General features: G+C 35.8%; 1 protein-coding gene across 1 annotated transcript in view; it reads left to right on the forward strand.

The window, feature by feature from the left end:
* The window catches only part of CCDC141 (coiled-coil domain containing 141), a 62,082-nt gene that overhangs the window by 31,596 nt on the left and 15,389 nt on the right, over positions 1-15,097 (forward strand). Inside the window, exons 14-23 of the mRNA XM_009899104.2 lie at positions 123-302; positions 1,056-1,181; positions 1,758-1,946; positions 2,362-2,541; positions 3,607-3,756; positions 6,993-7,133; positions 8,182-8,376; positions 9,954-10,137; positions 11,360-11,469; positions 12,705-12,812. Of these exons, the coding sequence (XP_009897406.2) occupies positions 123-302; positions 1,056-1,181; positions 1,758-1,946; positions 2,362-2,541; positions 3,607-3,756; positions 6,993-7,133; positions 8,182-8,376; positions 9,954-10,137; positions 11,360-11,469; positions 12,705-12,812 (1,563 nt within the window). The remainder of the gene's footprint in view (positions 1-122; positions 303-1,055; positions 1,182-1,757; positions 1,947-2,361; positions 2,542-3,606; positions 3,757-6,992; positions 7,134-8,181; positions 8,377-9,953; positions 10,138-11,359; positions 11,470-12,704; positions 12,813-15,097) is intronic.

Here is a 15,097-nt window from a genome sequence, read left to right on the forward strand (position 1 = left end):
GTGTCTAAAGTAATTTTCAAGGAAGTTAATAAAAACAACTATTTTACCATAAACTTTGTTGCAGCTTTATCATTATTAGGTTTTAATTGTATTTTATAAAAACATGTCTCTTTATTTGCCAGGTAAATGAGAGTTCAATATTAAACGTGGAAAAATATGTACAATTAACAGAAGATACAATTGTTAATCTGAGTAAAGAAAAGAAAGAGCTGACTGAGCTTTGGGCAATCTGGAATTTTAAAATTACTCGAGTAAAACCTGCCAAGCAGCAGAGCCAAATATTTAAAGAACAGCTGAAAACTGTAAGTTGTAACTATATCTTTCTCATATATTGTAAGAAAGACTGATGATTATTAAGATGCTTCTCCAGAGTCTATTCTGCCATTCCAGTCGTCATTGAGAAACCTGAAATATATATTTTTTTTGTCTTTTCTTCAAACACATACAAGTGCTTGAAGTTCCCACTTCAAATTATAATTTTTAATGAAGTCCACATGCTACACCAGCAGTGCTTTAGTTTTTTTCTGATTTGTGTGTGTTGGGGTTTTGTTTGGGGTTTTTTGTTTGTTTTAAGAAAGCACCATTTTGTTGCAGCTTCATAGTTAAACTAAACTGCGTCCTAATAGCTAATAAACTCATGTTTATTAGGAAAGAAGTCTGAACCTTCTTGTTCATAAGGAAAGATGATTGAAACCTCCTTGACACAGGGGACAGTCTGCAGTGTTCCTTAACTGCAACACTAACTGGGCTAGCAGCAGAACTGGAGGTGTTCAGCTACTGTTTGTCTAGGGCAACTTATCACTAAACTACATTTGTTATCATAGAAAATACACAGTCCACAGGGGTCCTCTGATCTCAGTATCTGAGCTGTTTTTTCATGCTGTCTTGAAGATTTCCTATCACCCTTGTCAGTCAGAGGATTTGAGAAAGAGATTTTGCTGGCAGTATTTTGAGTGCCTGTTTTGCATCATTACAAATTTAGATTTGTGTTTAAGTCTTTATTTATTCATTTATTTACTAGAGATAGAACACTGAAATGTTTGATTATCTTGTAGACTACCAATGGATTAAAGATTATGCAAGAGTCACTTCAGTTTACAGCAACAGTTGACCTTGAAACTGACCTTTTGATTGTTTTGGAACTACAAGAAAAGCTTAACCACATGAAACCACAGTGTCAGGTGAGAAACTAATCTAGTGATGTTCATGTTGCATCAAAAGCTCTTTTTGGTACAGTAAAAATTCACATTGACCAGACACTCTGTCTGGAGTTGCAGTGTTTTATATTTTGCATTACTTCTCTGGAGGGAAGAAGTTACGTCTGCATATATGGCAAGGGAGAAGACATTTTACTTTCACTGTCCAGAGAGCATCCTGTGTGCTGTTAGCTGTGCAGTAAAATGACACAGGAGCATAGTGGAGGTGAAAGTACAAGTTTCATGCATTTGAGTTAAGAGCTAGTGAAAGGCTGACATATGTCATACTGAGAGTCCTACCTTCTTGGAGTACTGTCGCTGAGTTTTAGCAATTCAGTCTGCCATTTACCTACAAGTCAGTTGGACTTGTTTGGATCCAAGTCTGTCCCTGGGTGACAGCTGAGATTCATGCCCAGCGAAAAGTAATGTGGAGAATGTTTTAAAGAGCATGGCATTGACTTTTCCCAAGGCAATTTACCATCATTTGCTGTTTCATCAAATGTAAAGGAAAACTTTCAATTATATTTGTGTAATTTGAATAACCTTTTTTTTCTCCCCCAGCAACTGAATGCTGAGCTTGTGTACCTGACTAAATTATTAGAATTGCCAAGCCAGAAAGGATTTTCTGTGAAAGAGAATTCTGAGGGTGTAAGTGAGCTTATTCATTTCCATCAAACAGCAAAGGACACAATGACAAAATACAATGAGATTTTCAACATGACAGTCAAATTCCATCACATTAAAAATGAAGTAAGTATAATATTTTAAGATATATGCCTTCTTCCTGTCACAGTTAGACTCTTTTTGGTTTTAATGCTTTGTTCTGTTTATTTGGGGGGCAAGGGGGTTGTGCTTTTTGGTTTTGTTGTTTGTTGGTTTTTTGCTCGTTTGTTTGTTTGTTTGTTGCTTGTTTTATTTTTGTTTATTTTGTTTTGTTTTCCCCTCCTCCAAACAAACAAACCACATTAACCTGCCTGGTGATCAGAATTAAAATTTTGGATCTAAAATTGCATGAAATGGAGAATATAAAATTCAGATCTGAATCTAAATTTACTTAGTTAAACCCACATCAACAAAGTAGAGAGTAACATATTATGGATAAGGAAAGAAGCTTCTTTTCACATAATTTTGAATGCACTTTGATTTTCATTTTAATATCTTCCAGCTGGGACGTCTATCAAAATCAGGAGAACTTGATATTCCTGAAATATGTGAGAACCCTGAAAATGTGCACCATGCTAAAGCCTACCTTGTGAATACTCAGGAGAAACATGCACATATCAGACAGCTATATAAACTTATTATTACCCAGGGAGTAGATATCTTGTCTGCAGTGCAGCAATCTGTAAGTAGGATTAGAATAATGTGTGAAATCAAGGATAAATATGAAGAAAACTATTTCACCTATCTGCCTTTTACAGTGACAAAAATGTATTAATATTCTGATAAAAATAAATGCAGATCTTTAAGGTCCTTATAAAACAAAGCAAAAGAGAAATATGTAAACCAGCTGATAATTTGTAGCGTTCTACTTTTAGAATCGGCAGTTATACAGACACTAAATTAAATTAAATTAAACAGCTAGGATTGAAGAAAATTATTCTTCAGTAGTTAGATTACAAATTGCTGTTGTGAAGAGAAAAAAAAAAATTCTTTGAAATCTCATTTTATAATTTTAATAGCCTATGAACAGATTCTGCTCTGGAAAACACTGAAACAGATTTGAAATAGGGAAAAATTAATTTTAAAATATCATTGCTTGGAATGGAGAAGCATAATGTTCTGTACTATAGTATTTGTGCAGTTCAAGGCCCTGCTGGCGATTTCTTAAATGCCTTGTCTCTGTATTAGACTCTTGCTACTTTGTAAAGGTTGTTTTGCATATTTACTCTCCTATAAAGAAAGGATAACAAAAGAACAAAAAGGAAATGTAATAACAATGTTACCTTATTAGTGGATTCAAGACTGCCATGCAAATCAAAATGGGCATTTTAGAAAAATATTGTTTCGTCACGGGAGAATTGTCATTGCCCTTTATCCAATTACTAGGGAAAAAGCAAGATGTTCCTTTATGACCTGCCAGCTGCATGTCCAGCCTGTTCCTCAGACTCCATAAATTGATTAACAGCAGAAAGGAGCTAATCTTCGTGTTGTAAAGGAGTTAGAATAGGTCATTTCCTTGTTGCTCAGAGAAGATACTGTGTGCGAGTTGTAATTTTGAGTGAAAACTACTCCTTTAGTGATTGAACCTGCTGTGTGCTCCCCTTTGTTACAGTGGAAGTTTAATAGTTCACCCTAGTCCATTGTGACTGACTATGTATGTTTTACCTCTAAATTATTTTCATTTTAAATTGGCTAAAGCAATAAGTTTCCTGAGTTTCCTCAATTTCTTTGTCTATTCCCTATTTAGAATTGCTTGAATGTTTCTGTAAAGAACCTGAAGCAAGAAATTGCTAGATTTGAGTGCGATAGCATTAACTGGAGCTCCAAAGCCAGTAAGTATGAGGAAGAACTGTCACAGCATTTCCAGCACTGCACCACTCAAGAGGAGATAAATGAGGTAAATTACATAAATCTCAACACATTAAATGACTGCTAAAAGGACTATTGTGTTCTGTAATACATGTTAATTGTTCAATATTTCCCTAGAGACTTTATACTTATACAGGTGGCCTCTACCCTTGTTCTTAAGATTGCACTTCTGTGCATCCATGAAGCACAGAAACTGGATTCTTACCTGGAAGGGTTTCACACTAATGTTCCATGTAGCATGAAGTTCAAGTAGTGGAAAAACAGGACACTGAAAATTATCTTTTTCTCATTTTATCTTTTGCTAAATAAATCCACAATTAAATAAAGAACAACTGTATTTTCTCAGAATCATCTAAGTAGAGTCATTAATGACTTGAACAGCACCTTATCTTTCCTCCCACTTCCTGGATGGCTGTTCTTTAATCTTTGCCACTTTGAAAATCTATTTTCAGCAACCAGCTTTCATGGATCTGTGTTTTATTAGTAGAGCTACTAAAAGTTTTCTGTACAAATGCAAAGGGAAAAGCAAGTGGCTAAGAGCATTGCAGTACCTCCTAGACTGGCTCACACAGGAAGCAAAGCATTTTACTAGAATTGTACTGTTAACAAAAACTCTTTTAAAGCAGCCTTTTAACTTGCTTTTAGCTGTGTGACAAATTGGAGCAGTCAGCACCTAACCATGTCTCCTCCACTATCATTCTCCACTTGTGACAGGCCAACTATAGTTAGGAACAGCTGCCTGATTAATGACTGTGACACAATGGATAAGTTACAAAGTCCCTTTAAACTTATGGGCTGAAGTCACTACAGCATATTAGGATGCATAGTTCCTTTGGTATTTTGCTTTTAATTGTGCAGGAAATAGTGGACAATTAAGATACTTTTAGATTTCTAAAAACTGACAACCATATATCATCTTTGGTACAATTGCTGATGGTAACAGGGAATGAAGGGATGATGTACAAGTCTGAGCTGAATCTGAAGAGTGACAGCAGCTGCAGACCTTTGACACATGAGCCATCATATCTGAAACAAGGTGATCTTATTTCACATGCTGCTATGAGGAGAGCCTCTGGCATTATAAATGATCACTAGCCTGTGTATGTGCATAGGCCAGCGAAATAAACTAAAATAAACTCTTGCTGGTTGCTTCTTTTCATCAGAATTAAACTAGCAAATAAGGCTTTTCTGTTCAGAATACAAAATATTGCTCTGTAGATGTGGTTTTAACAACAGAGGGTTTTTAGACAGATTTTCTTATTCTGTGCACTTATGTGGGATGAAGAACTTAAACTAATTGAACATCACAGTGCCGGTGATAGAATTCCCTTCCTTTCCATTACACTGAGTGAACACCATCTGCCTATACAGTACTGGAGTAATGTGGTAACATCCCACTTGATGAAATGGCAATGAAAAATATATACGGATTAACGTTAGTATGCCACAACAATAATAATAATAGTAATAATTGATTTCTAGCTGTTCCAGTAACAGTAGCTGCAAAATGAGCATTCATTATTTCCCATGTTCTTTGGTGGGGAGGGGAGCAGGGCATGGTTTATTAATAGTGCACTTATAAGAGGGCATTAAAGCAAACAGGTGAATGGTATTTTAAAAACTAAAGAATATAACAACCCTATATTGCAGTTAGTTACATTGATAGATATGCATTCTTTTAAAATTTATGTTGATCATATAATACTCTTCTATTTAAGGTGTATTAAACTTCTGGTAAATTGGCAATGCATTTCATCCACAGGTGTGTCAATGAAGCTCACTTCCTAGAGCTTCATCAGTGTCCTCCCTATCATTCTGGTTTTTTACAATATTTCACAGATTAAAGAAAGCATAGTGACATTCCATCTAAGTAACAAGAGAGTTTTGCAGCAGATCTAGTATAACTTAATTTACAAGTATACATCTGTGATCATAGAAGTCCATATGACAAGTTTTGAAAGGCATGTATTCTTTCTAATCGGATGTAACAGTTCATCTTATATTACTGTTAGAATAATTTTCCCTAAAGTTGAGCTTTCTGCACCAACTCTGTGCTTCTACTTTCACATGTTACTAAACCTATTTAGCTGTAGTTAGGAAAAGCTTTATTTGAGTATCTGTTAGTCTTTCTTAGAGTATCTCTGCACTATACACATGGAATTTATTATTTGAAAGGCTGTTGCTCGTATAGTATAAATCTTAGTTCTGCAGAGAGTTAGATTCATCTTTGTATGCTGTGAGTAATTATACTAAGATGTTTGGACTAACATAGTGTATAAAATTAATTCCCTGTGTAACCTCTTTTTAGAAGTAGAAGGGAGGGTAAGAAACTCAAACAAAACCTAACATTCAATTTGATATAAATTAAATGGTTTATGCTAGGAGAAAAGTGCTATGAATAAATAAATATTTACTTGCCCAAGCCCAGTAATACTGTGCTTTTCTGGAGATTAAATGCATTTATACATTTGCATGGCTACCCATTTCCACTAAACGTGCATAACTAGAGGACATAAGCCTCTAATTAGAATAGAATAGAATAGAATAAACTGGGTTGGAAGAGATCTTCAAGATCGTGTCCAACCCCTCAACCAATCCAACCCACCTAAACAATTAACCCATGGCACCAAACACCCTATCAAGTCTCTTCCTGAATACCACCAATGACGGTGACTCCACCACCTCCCCAGGCAGCCCATTCCAATGGCCAGTCACTCTCTCTGTATAGAACTTCTTCCTCACATCCAACCTAAACCTCCCCTGATGCAGCCTGAGACTGTCCTCTTGTTCTGGTACTGGCTGCCTGGGAGAAGAGACCATCATCCATCTGTCTACAACCCCCCTTCAGGTAGTTGTAGAGAGTGATAAGGTCTCCCCTGAGTCTCCTTCTCTCCAGGTGAAGCAACCCCAGCTCCCTCAGTCTTTCCTCATAGCAATTAAAAGCAATGGAAGCTCTACAACCTATAGAGATTGTCTGAGCAGGGATCTCATACTTTACCTCAGTCCTTTCTTTAACTTCAGCCATTCTGGAAACAGTTCCCAGCATCTAGAATGCAAAAATGTTGATTTAGCAAGATTATGAGTTTCCTCTACTGTAAAGATATTCTGAGGAAAAAAATATTCTTGATGGGATGACGTAGTATTATTAATTTCTGTATTAAATTTTCAGTGTTTAGATTGTGGTATTTTAAACAACTCTTGAAAAAAACTAAATTGAAATGTGCTGGTTTCTTTTTTACTAAAAATATGCCTACTCTTTTTCAGCTTGGAGAAACATTTAAGGATCTCAAAAAAAAATTCAACAATTTGAAGTTTAACTATATTAAGAAGAGTGAAAAAGCTCGAAATATGAAAGTACTTAAGATACAGATTCAGCAAGTTGATACATATGCAGAGAAAATGCAGGTAATATTAGAAACTGCAGTTTTAGTGAAGGCTTTACTAGTTGAATTGCTGTGGCCTGTGCTTGAGGGCAAGTGTAGAGTCCTACGCTTGTGGAAGAAAAAAACCCCTGTACCAGTTCAGGTTAGACATTGATCTGCTGGAAGGCAGCTCTGCAAAGAAAGACCTGAGAATCCTGATGGACGGTGAATTAACTACAAGCCAGCAATGTGGTCTTGTGGCCAAGAAGGCCAATGGTAGCCTGGCATGCATTAAGAAATGTGTGGCTAGCAGGTTGAGGGAGCTTCTCCTCCCTCTCTACTCCACCCTAGTTAGGCCACTTGGAGTACTGTCCACTCCTGGCTTCCTCAGTTCAAGAGTGACAGAAAACTACCAGAGGGAGTCTGACAGAGGGCTACAAAGATGATGAGGAGCATCTGTCTTATCACAGGAGATGACTCTTTAACCTGGAGAAGACTGAGGTGATCTTCTCAATACTTCTAAATATCTGAAGGGCAGAAGTCAAGAGGACAGGGATGGACTTTCTTCAGTGGTGCCCAGTGACAGGTGCACAAACTAGAATACAGGAGGTGCCATCTGAATATAAGAAAAAACCTCCTTAATTTGAGAGTAATGCAACACTGGAACAAGTTGCCAGGAAGGTCATGGAGTCTCCTTCTCCGGAGACTTTCAAAAGCCTCGTGGGCACATTTCTGTTCAACTTGTTCTAGGCAAACCTGCTTTAGCTGGAGTATTGGACTAGATGATCTCCATAGGTCCCTTCCAACCCCTACCATTCTGTGACTGTGAGATTCAAAATATATTGTGAGCTCCCTGTTACTCAGAGAAAAAAGTAACTCAATTCTACCTTTAATAAATATCTTTTACATTGGTTTTAAGCAGCGTTGTAGAGGACCCCCAGTTCCTTCGATTTTTGAAAAGTCACTTGTAATTTTTTAAACACAGGGCAAAAAATAGGTTTGTGTGGATTTTCCTATGTATTTTCCTTTTTATTTCTAAAAATAGAAATATTTTGATTGCAGTATTTAATGTTGCTACATCTTTTGACCAGGTTCTTAAAAAGAAGATGGATAATTTAGAGAAGAAAGTCATTGGCTATGTAGAAAATGAATTTAATGTTAAATCTAGAGTTCTCTTGGGGTCAATCAATGACTTAAAAAAACAGCTGAATGACTTTAGCAGAGTTGTGGATGATTACAAGAAAAATCTGGATCTCATGGAGCATCTACAACAGATGATGGAAGAGGTACAAGTAAACCTGAGATCCCCACTGTGAATGTAATAATTTAGATCTAGGAGTAGGATAGATAAAAATGCTTTCAACTACTTCAGACAAAACCTGTGGTTTCTGAAAGTAGTAGGCTGGTAAAAATCAGTATTTTCTTCTATCTTTTTCTCTGCAACTTTGTGGAAAAAAGAGAAAGAAACACCCATGCAATGTGATCATGCACTGCTATGCATATATCACAGGGGTCTATGCCTCTGTACAGCTTTCATAGTGATTCAGCATATCTGAGATCATCCTTATAAACTCATTTTTTTTTTTCTCAGTATATTCTGAGACACCACAGAAAGTGCCATGAAGCCCTCTTTGAAGGGCTTCAAACCACAAGAGCCAGGTTATTACAATTCCTACTTTGTTTAGCATTCAGGAAGAGCTGTCTGTGTGGTATATAACTTTGAAACTGAAATGCAAAATATTTAGTTCCTTAAAAGCAGCACTGTTTTGTGTTTGATTTTGTTTTTTCCCTGAAGTGCTGTCTAGGTCTTTTCCAAAACTTCTGTAGCTTTATTTTAATGCTTTGAAGGGCTGTCTCATGCATTGTCTTTTCTTAACAGGAGAAAAAAAAGAAAAGCTTGTGATAGTATATCCCCTCTGGCCACATTGTGTTGGTGCATCTGCTGTGAAGCAAGCACATTCCTGTCATCATTGTTTATTTTTAGAAATAACACTGTTCGTATCTCCAAAGTGATCTAAATGCATGACAAATAAATTCCCTTAATGGTGGATCACAGTACTAAAGTTTTCTCAGTGATCTGATCAGTGGGTCTTTTCATACATTGTTAGAAAAGCAATTTGTTGGGCATTTTAAATTTTTAACACACATCTCCCTCCTCATCCCACCCCCTAACCCCCTTACTTTGTAGGAAATACATTATTTCCTGAAGCTGAAACTTCAGACTTCTTCCCCTCCCCACTTTAAAGTATCACCTTTTAGTCAACAGTTTTCTGCAAAGTGAATAAGAACATCTTAAATGTTGCTTTTAATCACAATTAAAACTGGTGATTGTTAGCTGCTTGCTGTAATGATACAATACAAATGATACTGAGTGAACTCCAGCTTCTGTCCTCTGAATTTTGTTAAGCAAAAATGTTTAAGGATATATTGTGAAGCCCATTCTTGTCAGAAGAAAGATCCTAGCAACTTTTAATGGTTGTTGATCCCAGAAACTCTTTGCAAGTAGGCCAAATCTAACTAACCTTGCTGCCCTTGCGGAGGTGTAACTGTGACCATGATAAGAAGTTAGTGAAATTAGTCAGTTGATACAGAAAACCGAAAAAACCTAGAAATAAAACATATATATGCATAAATGTTAACAAATAACCTCTTTATGCTTGCAAAATGAGCATAGAACTAGTCTTTAAAGAGAATTTAACAAAGCTTAATATTTGAAGCAACATTGGTAATGAAAAACACTTTTCAGGGTAATTAAGATTGGAAAATTTAAGACCTATTGTATGCCACTGTTTGTGGTCAGCCTAAAACCAGACCAGTCCACACTGATAATAATTCATTATAATGTAGTGTTTTTATCCATTAGTGTCATTTTTGGTTTGACGATGTGAGTGCAACAGTTGTTAGAGTTCGCAAGTATTCTGCAGAATGCCAAACTAAAGAAGCAATAGAGAGTCTCTACAAGCAATTCAATAAGTTCATTGAGCCTACAGTGCCTCAACAAGAAGAAAGAATTCAGCAGATTATAGACCTTGCTGAGCAGTTATATGGTGAGCTACCATCTGATGATGTTCTGTGGGGGGAAAAAAACATGCAGTAACTTGGGACAGGAGAAAGCAGATGACTAGATTTGTTCATTAAAGAAAATAATACTATGAAGTTTAATATCCAATTGTTTAAAAGTATTGATTGGAAGAGGTAAAGGATTTCAGAAAAAAAATTTAAAAAATAAAAATACAAAACTATTCAAGAGTCTGGTACTTTCTTGATTTTTCTGTACACACCCTGAGTTCACCTTGAAATCAAAGTGTGAATGTCCTTGTAATATTTATGAGCTTGGAATTAAGATTTCATGGCTTATGCTATCTCATAACAGGCAAGCCTTTGAAGTCAAAGCCTATTATGGTTATATACCTCAATGCTTAGGGAATTTTTTTATGTTAACACTGTGAATAAGTAGTGGTATTGGATTGCTGACTTTCTAAAGCATTTTATGAGCAAAAAAGGTAGATTGTTATGTAAGTACTATACTTAGAATCGTATTGATTTGGAACATGGTCAACCAAAAGGACTGAAAGTTATCAAACTTCAGGTTTTTCTTTTCTTCTTCTACTTGTTGAAGTTATTTTATGCAAAGATAAGCGACCAAGTGAGACATAACGTGATGATGCATAGCCTATTAATTCAAGCATAGATCTTAATTAATATTCAAGAGATAAAAACTGTGCTTTTCAAGTCCTCTAGTTAGTTTTGAAAAGACCGTATGGGAGCACAGATTGCTTTTCTATTTTTTTTCCTTTTTTTTTTTTTTTTAATTAAACCTTCTCAACATTTTAAACATTTGATATCATTTGGTCAAGAACACTGAGATAAAGAAATTACTTTGAGTTATTTACATGATTACATCAGAAAAACCTTCTCCATCCTGCCTTTCTTTTCTATTTCTTATATCAAGGATCTAAGTGCCTCTTTGATGTATGAGGCAGCAACTAGTTTAGGAGACACTTCATGAGGTCAGCATCTTTGAAAACAGTATCATTAATTAGACAAAAATAATTTTGTTCAAGGAGAAGCTTAGCTTAGAAGACCTGCAGTGACTATGGGCTAGTAAGAAGTAGGAAAGCACATTGTTGCAAATCACAGAGCTCCTTCAGCAAAACAAAACATAGAAAAATGTAATTACTGTAGCATATTTGGGTTACAAAGTACATTGATTATTACATATTTGTTTGAGTTATTCTATATTATTTTCATGCTGGTTTACTTTTGTAGGTATTGAGGAAGGAGATAAGCATGTTGAAAAAGCTGTATTAAAGTATAAAGAAATAATTCATTCTGTTGATGAGTTGTACAGATCTCTGAGAGAACTTAAGGAGATTAAGGTAATTTTTATCTTTTTTTAAAAGGGACAACCTATTGCATCTGCATCAACTTATCAGGCATAGTCTTTGAAATACTGCTTTTAAATGAGGATCATCTATGGCAGTGTGAAGCATTTCTCAGTTGTTCAATTTTCTATTGCCTTGGGTAATGATTGTAATGAATCAATGAAGTGCTACTTCTTTGTCCACTAAGTGCTCCTCCTAGGTTTCTTTTTCTCAGCTTTCAGAACTGTTACTGCTTTCAGGTAACTTTTAGGGGGAAATGCCTCAATTTCTTTGAGTATCTAGACAAATATTTTTATATATATTTCTTCTTCCCTTGGGACTGTAATATAGCTAACTCTTAGATTTATAAAATGCCAAACAACCTAGGGTTGGCTTCCTATTGGAAAAATGATCCTCAAAACCAATTTGTGATAAAATGGAAGGAATTTAATTATTATAAGAGATGTTTTTCTAATTTAAGGGGACAATATTTTAACTTTCATATTCTGATAAACTGCTTTGAATGTAATTAAGTATAATGTATCAACCAAGGGCAAATTATGGAAGACAGGCGAGAGGACTAGATTCCTGTTATGAAACCTCCATATACTTTACACCCCCCACCCCTCCCAAAGTAACACACAAAAATCTCCCACATGCAGCAGCAATAGCTGATGGATTAGTTCTTCTGTGAAGCTGGAAGAATTAAGATGCTCAAATATCCTGCTCTTGTTGATGTTGAATGTTGTTTCACTTTATATTTTTAATTGAATTAAAGCTTTAAAAACTGATAATCACTCAAATTAATCATTAATACACTGAAACAGTAAGAGATGCCAAAAATACACATGAGTTCCAGAAGTTGTTAGATGTCTTTGCCTTGCACAGTGACCACAAAGAAGCTTCAAAATAAATGACAAATACATTTTTCAAAGTTATCTTTCCAATCCATTTGTTACATAAATGCTATTGTGTGCAGAATGGTAGCCCCAGGTTCTGTCAGAAGAGGGCTTGAAATGTTGATCTTTTTTGCTAACTCAGCACAATAGGGATATTTTAGAGAGACGTGAATTTTCAGAATCATTGCAATATTTCAATTTCAGAAACTTCACTAGTTGTAAAGTTGTCTTTAGCAGAGTTGTTTGGAGACTGCATTTTTTCTCTACTCTTTTGTACGGAACTTCAGTAATTTTGCAGCTAACAATTGCTACCTTGTGTATAAGTGTACTTAATTTCTTTTCACATGGCAGAAAGCTGAATTTTCCGAAGAGTTGGTTACCGTTCAAAAAGAAGAAAGAAATGGTCAAGAAGCATGTGAGGCTGTTATTAAAGACAGGGAAGAGGAACAAAAGCAGCAGGTTAGTTACATTTTATTTCTTTTTAACGACAACTCTGTTTCTTAAAAGGCTTTTTGTGTATTGCTGGTAAGTTCCTTGCTTTTCTGTCTTGAAGCTTCCATTACATTGGATGCTATCACTGTATTCTGCCTCATTTCTCTCTTTTTCTTTCTTTCTTGCCTTTTTTGTTTGTTTCGTTTCTAGTTATCCCTTTGCCTTCTAGTCAACCCACATATTCTTCAATGTGCATTTAAAGTTTTGTTGGCCTTCATTTTGCTTGCCTGTGTATCTCTTTTTTTAAAAAAAAACCCTAGCATAATACTCTTCATAATCTCTTACTAATTTTCCATTTGTCTTATTGCCAGTGTTCTTAATGCAAACATCCTCCTTGTGACCATTCCTTCTTCCTGCTCTCTCCTTTATAGTAAGACTTGAGGTAGTATATAAAGTAATAGAGGAGATTGCTATTAGTATTTCCCAGAGCACTAATACTCACATAACTCTTAGAGACAAGCTATGAAAGTATTTGAGTTATAAATAATATGCTATGAGAGAAGCCTCACAGTGGACATTAGGATTCTTTGTTGAATCATTGAGGACCTAGGGAAGAAATAAGTTATTTTAAAGCATTTTTCTTTCATCTGGCATCAGATAAGTTGCTTAGAAATTCAGAAAGGATTACTGAGAAAAGAAACAATACTCTGTCTCCTCCCAACATTAAACAGGTGTCTGATATTCATGTTGATTTATTTAATTGTAATAAAATTTATGACTATTGTTGTGTACTCTCTAAGGAATTTTTCTCCTAATTTTTGCATCTCAAAAATGATCCATATTGCCATAGATGGCTTTTGATTGTATTATCATGTACAGTATTGCAAATAGGCAGTGCAAAACATGCACAGAATTGCCTCAGGTTTGCAACAGTGTGAATAACTGGAAATGAGTAATGGCAAACACATGATGGAGCATGAACACAGCTAGTAGTGTACAGATAATCTGTTGTACTCTTGGTACAACATTATGTCACAAATAATCTGCTATACTGTTGATACAACATGTCAAATAAATAATAGGGCTCAGCATCAAATAGTTGTCTTCACCCTCACCTCAAAACATTAAAGTTACATTTTGGTTGCCAAAATTCTGTGCAGCAGAGATGCTAAGTTTGAAAGTATGGGTTGTATGTTGAGGTCAATGTACTAAAGGAAATTAGGCCATTAAAGACTGGATGTACATTTAGAATAATAATCTAGAGGGGACAGAAAAATAACAGATGAGCATGTTTTATTCATGGATATACAGTAAATAAAGATAAAATGTTTCAAATTGTCAAAGAATAAATGTAGCCTTAGAAATGCAGTCAATACAACAGTAGACCTACATTTTATGATAGGAATTCCTTTAGCTTAAAAAACATTTTGAAGCCTTGCAATCCTGACATAAATATAAATAATTTACTATGTGAAATATTCTGGTAAATTGGAGAGGGTGGCTGTACATCTAAGCTTTTAGAAAGGTAGGATACGCTGGTAATTGATTTAGAGCTTCAGAATTTCCATGTTGGAAGCTGATTACCAATACTACAAGACTTTAAATGGTGTTGTTTTCTAGAAATTCACTTATATTAACATTCCCCTCAGTTCAATGCAGAAAGACTGGTAATGTGCTGACAAGCCAAAATTCAGCCTAATTAATTTTGTTACTGCCATTCCAAGTCAGTGGGAATTTCACCATTGGCTTGGAGCTCAGATTTCACTCAAAATTTTGTGACTGTTCCAAAAAGCCACCTTCAGGAGAAGCACCTCAATCAGCAGATGTTTATAGCCCTATTTCTTATCTTGATAGGCCACAGCTTTGTCAGTCGTTGTCAGACTGTGCCTCAGCTGCCAAGGGGAGAAGGAAAGGGTATGTGAAACAGCCGATATCAGATGTGAAGTATGGCGGCTATGATGCCTCCACCCTTTTCATCACTCCATACATCACTTAAAGAAGTAGCAGGTTCTTCTCACTACAGCTTTTCTGTCTTCCATTTCCATCCTTTCTGAGAAAAGCCCTGGCTCAGCCCCAGCCCCTTGTCTAGTGGGCCAGCAGTATCTAATTTTGCCTACACTTCTGCATGCTAGTTTTGCAGCATTAATTTGCTTCACTATTAGATATCATTGTTCTAAAAAGTGACCTACACTTTCTTATGGCAGATTCATTCTCATTCTCCTTTCATCTGAGGCGGCACACCAGGGCTCAAAGTCTCTGTGTTGCAAAAGCCTGTCTGACAGTGTGCCAGCTCATGGCCCACCTGGCATTAT

The sequence above is a fragment of the Dryobates pubescens genome, chromosome 2 (assembly GCF_014839835.1).
Source record: "Dryobates pubescens isolate bDryPub1 chromosome 2, bDryPub1.pri, whole genome shotgun sequence".
Classification (NCBI taxonomy): domain Eukaryota; kingdom Metazoa; phylum Chordata; class Aves; order Piciformes; family Picidae; genus Dryobates; species Dryobates pubescens.